Raw genomic sequence first — 18,751 nt, forward strand, 5'->3', positions numbered from 1 at the left:
TTTGTGAGCAGAAGTTCTGCACTGAAATTCCATCTTCACATGTTGCCTGTATTATCATAGACACTGCTATTCAGGGGATTTTTTAAGGAAAAGGCTACAAACTTGCAGCTGTCAACCAGGCTGCACATGTGCTGTAGCTATGACTCCCTTCTTCCACATTCTCACATTCTGTATCCAAAGACCTCTAAGATGTTTCTATTACACAATTATAAATCTAAGAACATTGTGGACTCTTAGACAACTAAGACAATTATGAACTCAAACAAGTCCTAGTATGTAGGCCATGCCACAATTACAGTGAACAAAAATTTAACATTTTGACAATCTAAATTACTGCCCTTCAGTTTCAAATAAAACTTTTGCTATGTCACCTTGACGTAAGTTGTATTTAAATACCACAATTATGTGTTCTTACATATATACTGCGATCAGCTCAACACCTAAGATGTGATTCTATCAAGTCAGTCACTGCAGAGTTAATAAAGATTGCTCAGGCACAAAACCTCTTGTAGTTGTTAAAACCATTACATCACTGAGATTTCTGAGAAAATAATTTCATTGCATATCGGGTAATGATCATAACAACCATAGAATAAACCCTTAATAGATATTTGTGTGGGCATTTAATGAAGTTGCATTACAAAGTATAAATAAGAAAAATATTTTAAAATATCATCAGTTAAATTTGCAAATAAAATGTTTGAATCAGGCCATCAATTAAGAAATTAAAGGTATTAGAGAACACAACTGCACTTCTACTTGAGAAACTCATCACACAAAACTGCTTAGAAAGAGACCTCATTTGCTGAAAAATAACAGTGAAAGTAGAAGAGTGGAGTAGAACAAATATAAATATACTGGAAGGTAGAAATTAAGGGAATAAACTTGAAAATGAGTCCAAGTCCCTTTTACTTTAGCAGGCATTGAACTTTGATGAAAGAAGCCCCAGAAAGAGGTACCTGGGTTTGCAATGAGCTGCTGACTGCCAGCAGTGCCTCTATGGCACTGGGGGGACAGTGTGTCAGAGCAAAGGCCATGAGCTCCTGGCGCATCCCCAGGTCCTGGAAGCCCTCGGATTGCCCAAGCTGACTGCACACTTCCCAGCTTTTAGAGTAACCTACAAGGGAACACAAAACACACTTCCTATCACAAGTAAAAGGAGGATGCTACCCAATTATTATTGGATGAGACAAAGGAGGGTATGTGGTATTCCTGTCAAGGCTTAGCATCCCCTGTGAAAGGAACCATAAAGGCTCCTTTTATAAAACAGAGATGGAGCTCAATTTTAGATTGACCAAATACATAAAAGACTAATCTTTAAAATATTGTAGATAACAATAAAATAGCCACCTGTAAGCTTATAGCCTATATTTCTACATATTACAATAAGAAAATAATAATTTATTTCAGAGCATGATACTGAACATTTTACTGGAGTAGCTGTAAAAAACAAAGTATAAAATATATCACTTGATATATTAAAAAAATCTCAATAAATCTTGATTTTTTCCCCCCTCATTCTCAAAGAGGAAAAAAAGGCCCAAGGAAACAAATCCCATCCTCCTTAGTATTTTGACAAATGTATTTCATTTACCTCCACTCATACTGTCACATACACAAATCATATAAATAGCACAAATATAAAAATATCTTAAGAGTTCTGACAGAAAGGTAGGCTTCTAAAAGAGCTGTATTTTCCTGCTAGCTGCAGTCACATGGTTTTACCTGTCTGAGAGGGCTACAGTATAGAAAGAAGTAGAAAATGTGGTTCCCAGAGGCATACAGAAAAGCTCCCTGAGGTTACACATCCAATAGTTCAGTACACACTTATTCCAAGCAGTATTTGCTTTATGTGCCTCTATTCAATGTCAGTGCACTTGCACTAATGAGATGTAACTGCTATTCTAACAAAATGGAACAGTCTGAAACACCACACCTCACAGAAAGACAGAAGTCAGAACTCAGATTTCCACCACCATCACCTCATGCATCCCCTGTTTATTCACTTCACCTGTGGCCATGAGCTCCTGGCAATGCATACTAGCTGCTTTGTAGTCCTGGAAACTGAGAGCCTGTTCCACTAAAAGGATTAAAACTTGACCTTTTCTCTCCATCTGATCATCTCCTATAAGAAAAAAATCAAACTTTTTATTAGTTGATTGGAATTAATGGTCAACTTAAGCTTGCTACTTCATTTCTTAAGAATTAACTATATACCACAACATGAAAAGCCCCTCTTGAAACTGAAACAGAAATAAAATTATCTGCTTTTTCCTGAAGGAAACAATAAAAAGAGTTAGTATTTAAAAAAAAAACATTGGCACCATAGCTTGTAAAAAATCCCAAGCCAATTAGCATGTTATGTCAAGGTTAAGAAAAAGGTTTTGAAAATTGAATTTATGTGATGGCCAAAGCATAGATCAAAACTGATATTTAAGCTAAGTGATATACAAATCAAAATCCTGACACTGAAAAAAATAAAGTCTATGTACTGTAATAGAAGAAAAAAATTGAAATGTTTGTTTTCTTATAATATATAAAGACCCATTTTAAACTGCCACTTCATGGCTCCAAATGGCATGAGATGCAGAAAATGTAAGCATTTAAAAATCCCTAACCTCATAAACTAAGTGAGTAGAACTGAAACTAATTTTTCCACACCATACATCTGTCTCAGTCACCAGACCTTCTGGACAAGGCCTCTTCCACTAGTTAGGAATCTAAAGTTCCACTTCAGATACTATTGAAGCCTTCTGACTAAATTTTCATCAAGAAACTTTGTAGAAAAATGTCCTGACCTCAATTTTAATACATCAGCATTCACAGATGAAAATCTAATGAGACAGCTCATCTACTTTCCAAAGCCAGTTACAGTCAATACAAATAACATTTATACCTTCACTAGTCATCTATATTTTTTTTAAGCTTTTTTCAATTTAGAATGAACAATTTGCTGGCAGTAGCTTGTCCAATCTTTTGCTCAAAATACTATGTCTGTCCATGCACTGTATGAGAAGGTGACAAACCATACACAGGAAAAATACCCTATTAATTTAGGAAAGAATTTTTAGAATAAAAAGAAGCAGATTTTTTTTAAATGGAAGCTTCTTGCTCATGCTTCTCCTCTATTATTAAAAGCAATTTTATGCAGCCAGTGTTGTTACAGTCATTTGAAAAGGGCACTGGTTTATGAAACTGTATTACTACAATTTGTGAAATGCAAATATTTCAGAAGGTTAAACAGATCCAGTTTCCAAAACCATTTAAAGAGTACATGTTCTTAAATTGCATAGCTGTTATTTTTAGCTCCACTTTGCAGATCCATCACCACAGACAAAGCAAATTTTAAAGCTTTCTCAAAAAGAAAGCTGTAGCAGTTGCACTACAATGACATTCAAGCAAGTGAAGTACCCTAATTACTGAACTCAATCAAGCCTCCCCTAATCCCCGCACATCACGACTAACTCAGCTGGGAGAACAGGTTAGCTTCCCATCATTTTATCTTCCTGTCTCCTACTCAATATACTGCCAGCATTCCAAGTTGCAAATTAATCACATTCAAAGCTCTCCGGTTGCAAAATTTTGCCCTCTGGAACCTGGGAACCTCTCATTAGGGCAAAAGCAATTATAGATGCCAAAGATGTGCTTCTATCCTCACAAGATAAATCTGAACTGCCATTTCTCTAAGCAAGGGACACGTACTTGCCACACACCTCTTGATGCCCACTTCACCCTGACAGCTCGACTTCTTATACAGAGATCTGACTAAGCAGCAGACACGAAAGTCAAGAGAAACAATCAAACTGTTACTCCTGAGATTTCAGGCAAAATAATCACTGCTATTTATGCCCACTTAAAAATCAGTGGGCTTGCAAGAAAGAAAGGAAGAGCATTTGGACCAAGGAATGCTTGAGCAGCTGTATGTTATCAAGTCCCCCATCCCCAGTGTTCCAGCCAAAGACTTCTGGTGCAGCAGGATACACCTCTGCACATTTTACAAAAGCACAAGACGACAAGATAAAGATAACTTTCCTTCCAGTTCATGGCTATACCTGCTCATCATATCTCCACTCACTGACACTTCTGATACCTTGGCATTCACTGCTATGGCACAGAACAAACTGGCTCCAGTGTTACTCAGTGAAACCCTGAGTGAAGCCCTTTTTCACACACCTTATACTAACCATGCAGTGACTGATAATGCTCACTGCTGCAGTTTAGTCGTTGTCTTCTATTCAGACATAGAAAAACTCACTGCTTCATCTTTTTAACACATCATTTGATGGCATTTTAATAATTAAGTCTTATAAAAGGAAAAGTTTTGAATTCTAAACTGTCTCCCTTGCCACTTTTGACAGCTATCTGTGACTTAAAACCAAGATAGGAGTGACAAAATTCTTCAAATGGTGACCTGATTATATAACATACTAATTCTGCTTCAAGTCTCTAACACCTGACGTACAGACTCAAATCAAATCCAGAAGCTGGAAAGTGTTAGGGGATAACCTAAATGATTCTGGGGTTCTAATAAAAATAATGAGAAAAAACATGGAAGCTCAGAAAAAATTGAAATTTTTTCCTGAGAAATAAAGGATATTCAAATATTTTTTAAAAGCTTGGATCCAATCTGGATGATATAAAGAAAAAAGCTTATTGATATACCTTGGGTAAGATGCATGCTATTTTGTGAGTGGATAAAGTAACATTATCCTGAATGAAATCATACCATTAAAACTTAGAAGTCAAATGATATCAGCTTTGTACATACACTTCAGAATTTCAATGTCACCTAGATTTAGAAGATCTAGGATATTAGAAGCCATCTACATGGTTAATTCCAAATGAAGAAAGTCAGTGTTAAGAAGATGGATTTAAAAAATAAGCTTTAAGGAATCTGAGCAAAGTTTAAAGCTACTACATTCACTTACTGATATTAAAATTAAATAAATTCTCATAGAAAGTTTTGAGAAAAGAGAATAATGGAAACATTTCCAAAGAGCCTGACAAAGGAAATAATGACCAACACTCAGTAGATCTTTTTGATATACTGTAAGAATAGAGAAGATGCTACTGATTTCTGATACAGAAGTTTTTTTTCCTACTTTTATTTTTGCACACATCTACTCAAGTAATTGCATGAAGTGAATTTTTACAACCATTCTTAACAAAGAGCATGAATTAAGTGAGGATTACAAGACACAGGGCAGCTTCAGCTCCCTGAGCATGTGCTGATTTTCTGGCTGTCATGCTGAGCACATTCTCCCTCACTCTACCCATCTGTGAAATTAAGATAACAGTTGTGGGCTTACCTTACAGAAGTAGATATGAGGCTTAAGTAGAGTTCACTGTAATTAATCAAATACTTAAAAGCAATTAAGGAGCTGGCTGATATATCATTACCTGAGCAAGATTTTAACTTTGATAAGTATGAATATAAATTCTATTACTCACTTTCAGTGCTGCTCTGTAAGCAAACTGCATTCAGAATACATAGTTCACAAAGGTCCTTAATAATGACTCTGCAATCTACCCTTGCATCCACAACAAATGTATTATTTTAAAATTTTAATTAAAATATGTACGTTCTTAGTATTTTATAGGCTATTGCATACAATAAAACATAGCATATGCTTTATATATAGACACACACATAAAAAATTTCCATAGACATGGACAAATGTAGCAAGCAGATCTTTCCCTATCAGTAATTATACAGGGTGAAGTGGCAGGGGAAGCAAAGAGGGGAAAATACTGAAACAAATTCCTCCACTGAGCAGACAACACAACACTCTACAAAGGGGATTTGAAACAGAAGGTACCACAACTTCAAACATGCACAACCAATAAACCAGTAAGTATGTTCCAGAGGACAAAATCAGAATTTCTTACACAGCAAAGATGGCTTATAGATCAGGGTAATTGTGTAAGCAGTGAAAACCAATTAAGAACAAAAATCCAATCTTTCTTCTGGCAGCATTTTATATAACTCTTCATTAAGTCCATAAAGTTCAATCCCCTTTTTCAATATCCAGACCCATCCCAAAATATCTCAATAAAACCATTTGTTTTCATTGTAAGCTGTTAGAAATCATTGTACCCCTTCCCAGCAGTTTTACACCTGCAAATAAAGACTATCTGTACTAAAACTGCAGGGAAGGTTTTCCTTTCCTAATATTAAGTTTAAAATAAAATATACTAATTAAAAAATTTTAGAATCTGTATGCATGATCTGCCTTTTTGTCTATAAACTTAGTTATGGAATTATAGTAATGCTTGTTATCTCACAACAGGGCTACCAAGTCCTAATATAACTCTTCATCATATTAAAAATAGTATTAATAATATTAATAATTAATTGTAACTCGGTAAGTTAAATTACAAGTTCACAGGTATATAAATACCATTTCTACATGTCTGGTTTCAATTTATGTTCTTAATCTCTACCATCAAATTATACAGCGCTCCTCATTACAGACTGTGATTAAGGCTACACCAGCATTACACTTTTCAAAGATAATAACCTAGCTATTCTAATTGTAAGACTCTTTAAACTCAGTGCAAGGTTACCTATTCTACCACTCAGCACAGGTACATAGAAGACCTAAGAGTAACACTCTACAGCCTTTCTTAAGTAATTTGGAAAAATATTGTATTTACATGCATGATTTGAAATTATGACAATCATGTTTCCTTTGTATGCTACTTGGCAGTAGGCATACAAAGGAAATGCCTATTTGCTTATCATATGGGCTAGATACTTGTCCATGGCCTAGAGAGCCAGGCACAAAAAAATTTGCAGTAACAGTGGTATGCTGTTTACAGCTTCCAAATACAGAAAAACAAGCAAACAAGAACATTTTAAAAATACTGAGTTCCTTAAAATTAAATAAATCCGTTTTCAATAGACCATCTCCTACAACAATTAAGTTTAGATAAAATTCACAACTACAGCATTCTCATACCAAATCCGTATCTTACTCATAAATGAATGTTCTCTAGAGATAATAGCTTTCCAATATAAGCATACAACTAGTCATCCTTCAGTGACAGTGAAATGTTTTTTAATCACAAAAGCTTAGAACTACTTACGTAAAACAAAATTTAAAAAACACCACATCACATCCCCCACCACAGAAATTCACTACTGAAAATGTTATCTTGCTGTATTTTCCTTTCAGATAAATAAATGTTATTCTATAAGTGAAAGTTTACTTTGAAAGTGCCCAAGTTGCTTGTATATTTAGCGTAAGAGAAAAGTGTCTAAGTATTGTATTCCTTACCAAGACTCACTCTTGACATATAATTTTACTGCTAAAATTCCCTACTTACCATAAGAGCAACCATCAGCATTACTCCCAAGGTTAACCACTGAAGTCAGAGAGCCCAACAGTCACAAGATAAATATGTAGCGTAAGTAGGAGTTTTTAAATCATTCACCTGTTTAAAAATTAACCACCTCACACATTCATCTTGTGCTTTTCTCTAGCCTGGTAAGTGCATGGAAGAATTGGGGGGTCATTTCATTATCTGTCTTTAAATATCTCTTAAATCTCTTTTCGGTGGTGACTCAGGAAGTGTCACTGTGATTATAACACTAGCACACTGATTATACACTAGTACTGTATCAATGAACTCTATACAAACTCCCTGAAGTCTGGAGATGGGAGCCACAAGTTTGATCCCTTTGCAAAGTACATACCAGGGCATTGTAAATCCTATGGCTAAGACTAAGGATAACACTACTGGACAAAGCTTTTTAGAATCTCTCTGGATCTTGGTTTCCCTTCTTTCACACAAAGAGAATGCCTTAGATTCATAAAGAAGGTGAAACAAAAATCAGTAGCATTAGCCAAAAGAGCCCAGAATATTAAGAAAAATTCACATATTTTAACTTGATGTGAGTGAAACAAAACAGAGAAGGAAAGAGCTGTACAGTAATCCTGTCTTATGAACCAGTAAGGGAGACTTCTTTTTCCTCCAAATAGCCTTATAAGCAAAGAAAAAGAAGTTACAACTACCATTCATAGTTTTTGATGGATTACATATTAAATATGTAGACTGGATCCAGCTACCCAACAGGGTACATCCCACGCCCTCTTCCACCTTTCATGTAGCAGCACTGTGCTGACCAGAGTAAGGATGTGTCCTGTGACTACTTCCCTTAGGACCAAGGTATCTTGGGAGGTCAAGAGCCTAATTTCCACACCACTGTTCTCAACCTCACACAACTGTCTTGAGTATCTCCCCCTCTATTTATAATACTATGCAAAAAATTGTCAGTACTAAGCGTCCTGAAAATGTAAGAAAAATATCTTAAACGATTTCACAAATAGAGAGGGAGAAAAGAATTAGCCAGGCATGTTCAGCGACAAAGCTGGAATGCACTGATTTTATACGCTATGCTGCATAAAATATAAGTATTTTATATTTCTGTATTCTATTTCTACATCATAAAAATACAGCAGTATTGTGTTTACAGCTGCATTGATTAAGTATTTTTCAAAAATGAAAAAAATCAAAAGGCAGATACTTTAAGTAGGCTATTAAAAAAACCTGTAAAAAAATCCCCCAAATATCCTCAGGATTCAATTTTTGAAGATGCTCAGCTCCTCAAATGAATACTCAACTTAATGCATTATTTTCAGTGCCCAAAGGACATACATGCAGCATAGACTGAAGTCTAACAGCTGAAATTCATGCTTTACAGATTATTTTTCCCTCTGTACCTTAAATGCAACCATTATATAGCCATCAGGCTACCTTATCTGACAGAGGTAATAACATTCACAGTAATTTGAATACTACAAATTAACTGTAAAACAAGATATTCTCAGCCACAACTCCTCCGATCTGAAATCAGCCTTTACTCCAACTCTAGACTGGACAGGGCATATTTTTATTTCAGGTATTAGCAGAACATAGCAACTGACCGTTTCAGCTGTTTTACAGATGAAATATTTGACCCATGTGAAATGCCTCATACCTCCCCAATGACTGCTCTTCCAGGACATGTTTTAGTGGTATCTTTGAATGCATATTCTGACAATGAACTTAAATGTCCTAAAGCATAACATAAATGCTCACTGCACTGCAGCTCAGTGTCTTACTAACACAGCTTACCTGCAACCCTTAGCAGGTTTGCCAGTCCCAGGAGCTTCGCGGGCTGTTTATAGTTTGTTGACATCTGAGCCAGACAGTCCTTGATGAGACTGAGTCGATCGGAACACAAACGCACTGTTGAAAGCAGAACTGGTTTAGAGACTGTACAAATGAACTTGACTGCTGTGCTCCTGCTTAAACAACACAGGACAGAAGGAGTGCTGGGGAATATAAGAATGCAAACACAATCTGAAAACCAGCTCAAAGCTGCTTGCATGCAGATCCTCAATTACACCTATAAACAGAAAGTTAAAATAACACCACAGGATATCCAGCTCAAATCATTAGCAAGTCAGGCTGTGAAGGGAGCAAAAGGAGGAAAACTGACCTGAATAAAAACTCTTTTGTTTCATGTTTTCACATTCACTCTTCTTAAATGTGTACAATTAACTGATACACCTTTGTTCAATATTTTTTAATTCTAATTTTTGCAAGAAAATCGCATAAGACTTCTAACACAGTTAGCAGTCTTTTAACTTTTCTTAAGAACGTTGTAACTAAATTTAATTTATTTAGCACAGACAAGATACATCACAAATGTATCTGAGATCTGTCATCAGCAAATGCTTCAGCTTTAATTTACTTTAAAATTTCCTGAGGAAGTGGAAGGATAGTCTGCAAATCACCAGGTTCTGTCAACCATATCCTGAGCAGCTGATAATTAGTACTGTGTTTCAAAATAGATTTTACCAAGAATTAAACAATTGTTTTAATTGCATAATTTAATATCATGAACTGATTCCAATGTTCTATTTAGCTAGTTAATGGGTGGCTAACTTCAGGCTGCTGTTTTAAAAGGCAATGCTTTCATACTATGCAAGTTTTCAGAACACAGAGGAACAGCATGCAGATTATTCCACTTAACACTGAGTAAGAGTGAATGGCTGCATGGGAATAAACTCTGCACTAGCATATTTGGCCTAAAACAGGATATCAGGCCTCTTAGTAAGAGAAAAGACATATTAGCATAATGAAAACTATTAATTCTGGAATTAGACTAAAATGAGTAAGAACTGAAGAGCAGGAAAAGGTCACATTTTTAGTTTCACTTTTAAAATTCTATCACAGGCATATATTAGTATATAACAATAAAATGTTTTCAGTCACTAATTATTTAAGCAGGAATTTTTCATACATAATATAACTAAAAGTAATCTGATATAATACCATGGGTCAAACACTTAAAGATGAACTTGACTTCACATTTTATTTTAGCAAGGAGTCCTCAAGCCAGATTTTATTACAATATAGCATAATGGTAGTTCATAAACTTAAACTATTACGTTTGTTAAAAAGAGAAGTGGGGGAAAATCTACAGAAAATTAAACACAAAACTGCAAATAAAAGTCTATTGCTAAGAGTAGTGCTGTGGGAACAGCTGATCCTTAGTGCTATTTTAATGACATTCTATCAAAATAACAGATCATTTAAAGGCTTTCATTAAAACTTGAAAACATCATTTTAATCTTATTAGATTAATGTGACTTACATGAAAGATACTGAGGCAAGGATAATCAGAATCATTAATGAAATTACATGCATGATTTCACACATTCTAATTAATCTAGATCAGTTGTATTACACATACTGTTAATGCTTTTTTTAAATGTCACTGCTTTTTTAAAGTGATACCTCCATGTCCACATCAAGGAAAGTTGAGGAAAATACATGCACTTTTTTGCAGCCTGAACAAATGGACTGAAAAATAATTTTACTTTAGAAACCAACAGGCCAGTACTGCAAGATCTAGAAATCAGACATTCTCAGCCTAGAAACTTTAAGATTTCTGAATATAACACTTGGAGCATCAATTCACTTGAACAAATACTTGGAAAAAAAGAGAACAAAAAGAGAACACCAAAGTAAAGTAACAACAGCCGCTGAGAACATCTGAGAACATCTACTTCATTTTCCATGAAGTGGAAAGCACCAGAAGAGCGTGCCATAAATTCTAATATTTCTATACACAATGCCAGAAGTAAAACACTATCATCAGCACATCTCATGGCTCAGTGCTTGTCTCAGGCAGTTCCATGAGTAGTGTTCATGCAATTTCATTGTACATAATCGTAACGTCTTTCCAACTTCTGCCCAACAACTTTCTGTTCCACTGGACTCAGAGCTCTGAAAGATTTAGTTTTCAGCATGTCATCAGAAGAAAGACCTTGTAAAAGTTCACTTCCACTGTCATTGGGTTTTATATACCTCACAATGAAAACCCAGTGGAGACATGAAAACTGTGCCTCTGCATGAAGTACCTCTCTCCTACCTGTTATTTTAAAGCACACAGAGAAGTGCAGATTATTTGGCAAATAAAAGATGAGCTCAATTTCTGTTCAAGTCACCAGGAGTTTCATATACTTGATTCTCCACTTTAAAGTCCTGATAAAAGTAAAAAAAAAAAAAAATACCATACACAACTATCGTTCTTACCTCACAAGCTAAAATATTCTGTTAAAAAAATTACTTTTTTCTATGTGTCTGTGTCCTGGGGTGACTTTATGATACTGGTATCCCCAATCGTCTGGTTTATGTTATATATTAAGTTCTGCACCTTTAAGACTGGCTTTGAGAGCAAGAGAGGGGGAAGAAGAAGCCGCAGTTTGTGTTAAGGAAAAACATCACTCCCACACATCCCGCTCCTGGACTGTGGTGTCTGCAGCACGGACAGACAGCGGGACAGAGCTTCTCTCTGGCTTTTAGTTAGTTTTAGCTAGCTGAGGCAGAGGAGTTCCCTGGACCTTTGTTTTTTTCTTTTTTCCCTTTTTTTCTTGGATCTGTGCAAGCCTGCTCTGGACTGAACACCCAGCCAAACCCCGGGAGCTCACGCCTGTGGCCCACCGGGGCCTGGGCCTCGGCACTTTCCAGCGACGGAGGGACTGATAAGAACCTGAGCGAGCCGAGCTACACCACATGAAAAGGACTTTTCTTCCTAGACTTGCCATCCCATCAAACAGCAAGAGGTTTTATTATTTAATATTACTCAATTTCTGTTAAATAAACAGCTTTTTCCACTTCTCTCCAAAGAATTTTTTTTTTTCCTTTTCCCGGACCAGTTAGTGGAGAGGGGCATTTCCCTGGGGAAATCCCCATTTGGAGTTTTCCTTCTTAATTTGCCCTAAACTAGGACAGTCTGTAAACCGCCTGGAGGCAGTATATGTGCTCTTTAGTTTAATCACATCACACTTATGTAAACAGTAACTATTTCTCATGCACATTTATGCCTGTGATTCAAGTAGTCAAATAAAGAATAAGATTATGCAGTACCTTGCAGTGGTAATATTTTCACACCAAACTCTTCCAGATAACCCAGAGCACGAATGAGGTCCAACTCCTCCTGAACAGCACTCGGACTGTCTTCAATAAGTTGCAGACAGCACCTAAATGAGAATGAAACACATTTTTCTGAAATTTGATGAAAACATTCAAAATTGAACTTATGGGAAAAGTTTACCAGTGAGTAAAACAAAACAAACCACCAGCAGCAATTCACTGTGCTTATGAAATGTCAGAATACTCGCTATTTTTGTATTGCACACGGGAGGTGTTTGGCACAGTCTATATCTTAGAGACGGCTAAGTATCATAACAAATTTCTGTTTTTGCATTGCCTTCAACTGGTTGTTATATGCACATTACCTAAACCCTCCTGAGCTTAGATCTGCAATTAATTTAATAGACGACACTGAAGGTGTATGTACTTTAATACATAATAATTTTGGGAAATATTTCTCCTACCACTATTCTGTTCTGTTATTGCCATATAATAGAAGATAAAAGCAAAATACTGCAAAAACTTGACTGGAAGTATAACATTTAGAGTCATTGTCACAAATTCAGTTTCCTCAACTAGGTACAGTAAACAAAACAAAGCTTATAAAAAACAAAAAAAACCCCATTAAATTCCTCTGAAGATGAATTCATGCATGCAATTATTAAGAGAACATTATTCTAAAAATGTTTTTAAAATCATTAGAATATTATTGTAATAAGTTTTAGATATTTTTTTTTAAATACAAGCTGCATTCTGGTACAGTGTATTCATATGTAGTTTTACTAATACACATTCAACATAGAAAATCAACATGCAAAATCACAGAATCATAGAGTGGCCATAGGCTGGAAGAGACCTTACACATCACCTAGTTCCAAATCCCCTGGCACAGGCAGGGACACCTCCCACTAGACCTCAAGAGCTCCATCTAGCCTGGCCTTGAAACACTTCCTGGCATGGGGCAGCCACAATTTCTGGGAACAACCTGTTCCAGCACCTCACCACCCTCACAGTAAAGGGTTTTTTTTAAAACATCTAATCTAAACCTACTCTCCTCCAGTTTGAAGCCATTTCCCTAGGTCCCACTATATGCCCTTGTAAAAAGTTCTCTTTCTTACAGGCTCCCTTCAGGTGCTGCAGTACTGGAAGTATACACTGAGGTCATCCCAGAGCCTTCTCTTGTCCAGGCTGAACAATCCCAAATCCCTCAGACCTTCCTCACACGAGAGATGTTTCATCCTTCTGAACTCACTCCAACAGGCCCACATCCTTCTTGTTCTGGGGACCCCAGGGCTGGATGCAGCACTGCAGGTGGGGTCTCACCAGGGCAGAGCAGAGCAGAGGGGCAGAATCCCCTCCCTCACCTGCTGCCCACGCTGCTTTGGGCGCAGCCCAGGGCACATTTGGCTTTCTGCCCTGCAAGGGCACATGGCTGGGTCATGTCCAGCCTCTCACCCACAGCACCCCCAGGTCCTTCTCAGCAGGGCTGCTGTGGCTCTGTTCATCCCCCAGCCTGGAGTGATACTGGGGGTATCCCAATCCAGATGTAGCACCAGCACTTGGTCTTGCTGAAACTCATGAGCCTTATGAGCTTCACGTCTTGAGCTTGTCCAGATGGTAACTCATCTCAGTGATTTTAAATGGCTTAATTCACCATACACATTAAATCAGCAAAGTATTTGATTTGCCCAGTCTGTCATATTTTTTCTCCACATGTTAATTAAGAATACACATTTTAAGTTAAAACCAAAACTGTATGTTATCTGAACATCTCATCTGACCCCATCAGATTTTTCAGGCACACTGACAAATATTTCAGGGTGAAGATGAAAACAGGAGTGGAATAAAGGAGCAAAAGAGAAGCTGAAATTGTCTGCCCAGGGAGGTGGCAAAGTCATCATCCCTGGATGTGTTTAAGAACAGACCAGATGTGGCACTCAGTGGCATGGTTTAGTTGAGGTGTTAGGGCTGGGCTGGACTTGATGATCTTGGAGGTCTCTTCCAACCTAGTGATTCTGTGAAGATATTCTACATAAACCAATGTATACATGAAGGCTACTAGGAGACCTACACATGGTAATCACTCTGAGAAACTCAAGTTACCACAAAACAAATGATTGATGGTAAATCAGGACCAAAACATATTACTAAACAGAATGAACACACAGTCACATTTTCATAGCAAGTATTTGAGCTATAAACCACATATTTTGAAATATCACCATAAAACCCTAAGAGAAAAGCTGGTCACAGAACCCTTATGCATTAAAAGGGTCTTTAAACTCCTCGCATTAAAAGCAACACTACTCTGTATTTCCAGAGCCTGCTTATGAAAAAGATTGTCAATAGAAAAGGGGGGGGGGGGGGGAAGAGATACTAACAAATAAATGCAGTGACAACATTAAACCAGTTGTATTTATATATATGATAGCTGTAAATGTACCTGGCCAGTTCCATACAGCTATCAGTCAAACTTGCTGAAGAATTGAAATATTCTCTACCAGCAGCCAAAACTAGTTCAATGCTTCTCGCATAGCTGACTCGGTACTGTGGCTTCCCTTTTGATGAACTTGGGGGATCCACTGACCAAACACTGCAATGCATCATTTGCCCAGCCAGGTGGATATTGTCTATACTGCTTGAGCATAAAAGACTTTCGGTGAATATCTAAAAGAAAGAACAGTAATTTAATAACCTGCATGAGCAGCAGCTTTAAATACACTTATCTGCATTATATGGCATTAACCCCTTTGAATACAAGGATGTCTGAAACCAAAAGAATATATTCAGTCCAAGCAGAAAATCTAACTTCTACCAAGGGAATTATTTCTACAATGCACTTGAGTAAAGCTAAAATTAACTAGTAGCTAGTTTCTATTTACTGGAAGTTTAGAAAAAAGCATATTAATTGTCTTTTTACAGTATGACTTAAGACACCAAAATATACCTACATTCTGAGGTGTTAATACGCTGTAAGAATCTGAAATGGCAGTTCAGTATTAAGACCTTAAAACCAACAATGTAAGAGAAAAATTTTGTATACCTAAAGTAACTAAAAATATTTGGAACTGAGTATGTAAGATGTTCTTTAAATTTCAATCAAGACTACCTTCAAAGAATGCAAACTCATATAATGCTGCATCTGCCACAAAACACCTAATCAATTTCAAGGTTAAAGTTTTGCCCAATTTAAGACATTCAAAATAATCTCAACTCCTTACAAAAACAATTTGCTTTTTTTTTTTAAGTGCAGTCATTACAGTCCTAATGAAAATGAACATAAAAATTTAATCATTTCAGAAATATCACAGCTGCAACAATACGGCCTTTAAGAAAGGTTTAAAAGTTCATAACAAATTCAAGAGGATCAATGAATCATAGAAGAGCCCAGGTCGGAAGGGATCTCAAAAGATCATCTGGTCCAACCTTTCATGGGAAAGAAGACATAAATGAGATTATTTAGCACTCTATCCAATCATATTTTATTTCAAGATATTTCTTTTATAGGAAGAACCTCTCCAAACCATCTCATTCTCTGGAAAGGAAAACAGCTCAGTGCTTCTTAAAGAACATCACAGAGTTAGATCATTTTCCATTTCACAACATATTAACCCCTCAAGGAACAGCAAAAGATGCAAAGTATCAGAGCTGACCCTTCCTCCTCTAAGATCACACACAGAACATTTACCTCTCAAAATTTATGAAGTCAAGAGGACAATTAGAATTCACTGTGCATGGAAGAAGAGAGTAAGCGTCATGCTAAGAAACATCCAAACCTCACAGGGGATTGCAAATCCTTACTGCCTCATCAATTTATCAATTTTGAAGTTATCGAAGTATAGTTGTATATGACAGCACTACATTTCAAAGCATTTTTAGCACTCCTACATAATTCTTTCCAAAACCTTGTCGTGTTTCTTTTTTAATCATATAGTTTAGAGTTTAAAAAAATAACAGAAAACTTACATTAAGATCTAAGTAAAGCAAATTCCTTATTTGCAGAGTACTCTAGTATTACAATTTCTTAACATGCACTTAAAAAATATTTCAAGTATACCAAGTTGCAGCATAACACAAAACCATGACTATTAAACATGTTGCAGGTTTTCTAGCTGTACAACTACAGAGTGATATTTCTCGTAAGTTGAATAGCATTGTCTTTTTCCTTGTTTTTTTCTAAATTGCTCTTAAAACTTCTCCTAAGCGCAAATCAGAGGGGAAGCCATAAGCAATTGTGTAAATTGCAATAAAACCTGCCTCTAATTCTAATATAATTTATATTAGATATAAACACTAATTACAGGGGACATAGTAATGCATCTGTATTAAACTGCAGTTAACTGAAGTGAAAATGTAAATAAACAATATATGTCACAGCAAATGCCACATCTGTGTAACACCTATCTTTTGTAAATACTAATGACATGGGTTTGGACTTTATGCACATACAAAGGGTTTTTTACCTTCAATGAAATTAGATTTCTCATCTCACATAATTTTACTCCAATTGCAAGCAGTAGAATGTCTATAATCCTATAATGATCTTGGATAATATTATCAAACCAGAATTCCATGTTTAAGAAATGCTTGAGTGAAGATAACATTTTATTTTCATTAGTCTGGAGTGTTTATTACTAAACACATTTGACAGTGTCTACATAAGAAAATCTCACAAAACTGACTCAATTTCTAAAAAGTTGAATTTTAATGGTAGATATACAGGGTATTTATTAGAGAAGCATTAGATAAAATGAATAAACACCAGAAATTTTTTACTTAAATAAAATATTGTAAAAAAAAAGCAGTAAACAACCAAGTAACAACACAGAAAAATGTATTTACACCTGTGAGCAACAATATGAAATAAGAATGTGTAGCTTAGTTGGGAAAGAAGTCAGCAAGAAGACAAAACTCACCTCATAGCAAGTATCTGAATGTAAGCACCTATACACTTTCTGCTGCACGTCCAACATATCCTGGAGCAATTCCTTCCACTGTGTCTCACCAACGGACGGTTGCCTACAAATATTTTTTAAAATTAAATATTCTCTTCTCCAACAATTTTAAAGAAAAGCAGTAGATTTCCATCACCAAAAATATGAGTTTTCTCAAATGCTATTTCAATATTTAATTAGGTTTTTAACTGGAAGTGATTCAAAGACAGAAGACTTTTAATATTAATTAAGATTAAAACAGTGTCTGTTGGATAAAAAAGTTTGACAACAATGCAGTACCCAAAGTGCTTTTTCTGTGGGATAAGACAGGGATTTAAGCAATCTTTCTCAAGATCCCCAAGTAGGTTTTGATAGCTTTCTATAGTACTTCAGGAAGTTGGAAATGCTATCTTCCTGCTGATCTGGAACTGCAGGGCAAAACCCAGTCTGTAACAGCAACTGAGGATCATTAAAATGCTGTTCATTGTAGGCAATCTCAAAGGACTAATCAATGGCATGCAATCACAAGAGAATAAAGCTGCAACTTTATTTTGTTTCTTAAAATTAAGTGTATTCAGACTCTTGACTCTCTGGATCTATGGATCTCTATTTATCCACAAAACTTCGACTTCTTTTGCTCTACCAAAACTTTTACTAGGAAAAACACTATGAAGGTTTCTTGGCATTATCTTGAGCCTTTCAGATTAAAAAAAAGACCTTTTTAAATGACATGAGCCAGTTCTAGCTAACAGTGATTTTCTCATGTGGCATTAGCTTTTACTGTGGCAAAACAAAGAGTCTCCAACACAAGTGGAAAAATCAACATTTTTCCTACAGAGGTATTGTCTTGATCTTGCTAAAGAGAGGTTTCTAAAAGTCTTAAAAAGCTTTCAGACTACTAAAAATATAAATACCACTCTACCATCATGGATAAACTGTTGTGTATATTTGCTTCAAATAAGAAAGAAAAATCACCCACAATTATGGCTGGTTCTCCCAGGATTCAAAATTTTTATCTGATTATACCAAGAGCTATTTAATAATTCATATACAGTTGAAAGATGAGTTAAATGAAAGATGAGTTAAACTAGAAAAATTGAAATATTATACTGGGACTGTAAGTGGTAAAATCAATACCTAAAATCAATAAATTACCCAATTACAAGGGTTCCAAGAAAACACACCAAAAAAACCAAAGAATTATTTTATAAATCCTACTCTCTCAATAAAATTTAATAGGCCTTAAAGGATCTCTTTTACAATATGTTAACTTTCACAGTTCATCATCCTGCAGTATTTTGCAGCCAGTATGCATTTTAAGCTTGTTTACTTGAACATGAACATACCAAAGCAGGTTTGAAAGCAGGCAAAGATTTTTGACTGTG

General features: G+C 35.9%; 1 protein-coding gene across 1 annotated transcript in view; it reads right to left on the bottom strand.

Annotated features, from left to right (window-relative positions):
* The window catches only part of NBAS (NBAS subunit of NRZ tethering complex), a 161,626-nt gene that overhangs the window by 92,299 nt on the left and 50,576 nt on the right, over positions 1 to 18,751 (bottom strand). Inside the window, exons 29-34 of the mRNA XM_005521850.3 lie at positions 17,349 to 17,451; positions 14,876 to 15,099; positions 12,427 to 12,539; positions 9,121 to 9,234; positions 2,012 to 2,125; positions 960 to 1,117 (exon numbers count right to left, since the gene is read on the bottom strand). Coding sequence (XP_005521907.3) covers positions 960 to 1,117; positions 2,012 to 2,125; positions 9,121 to 9,234; positions 12,427 to 12,539; positions 14,876 to 15,099; positions 17,349 to 17,451 — 826 coding nt within the window. The remainder of the gene's footprint in view (positions 1 to 959; positions 1,118 to 2,011; positions 2,126 to 9,120; positions 9,235 to 12,426; positions 12,540 to 14,875; positions 15,100 to 17,348; positions 17,452 to 18,751) is intronic.

Source organism: Pseudopodoces humilis, chromosome 3, assembly GCF_049639895.1.
Source record: "Pseudopodoces humilis isolate 2021_Gansu_Grassland_sample_001 chromosome 3, ASM4963989v1, whole genome shotgun sequence".
Lineage (NCBI taxonomy): Eukaryota > Metazoa > Chordata > Aves > Passeriformes > Paridae > Pseudopodoces > Pseudopodoces humilis.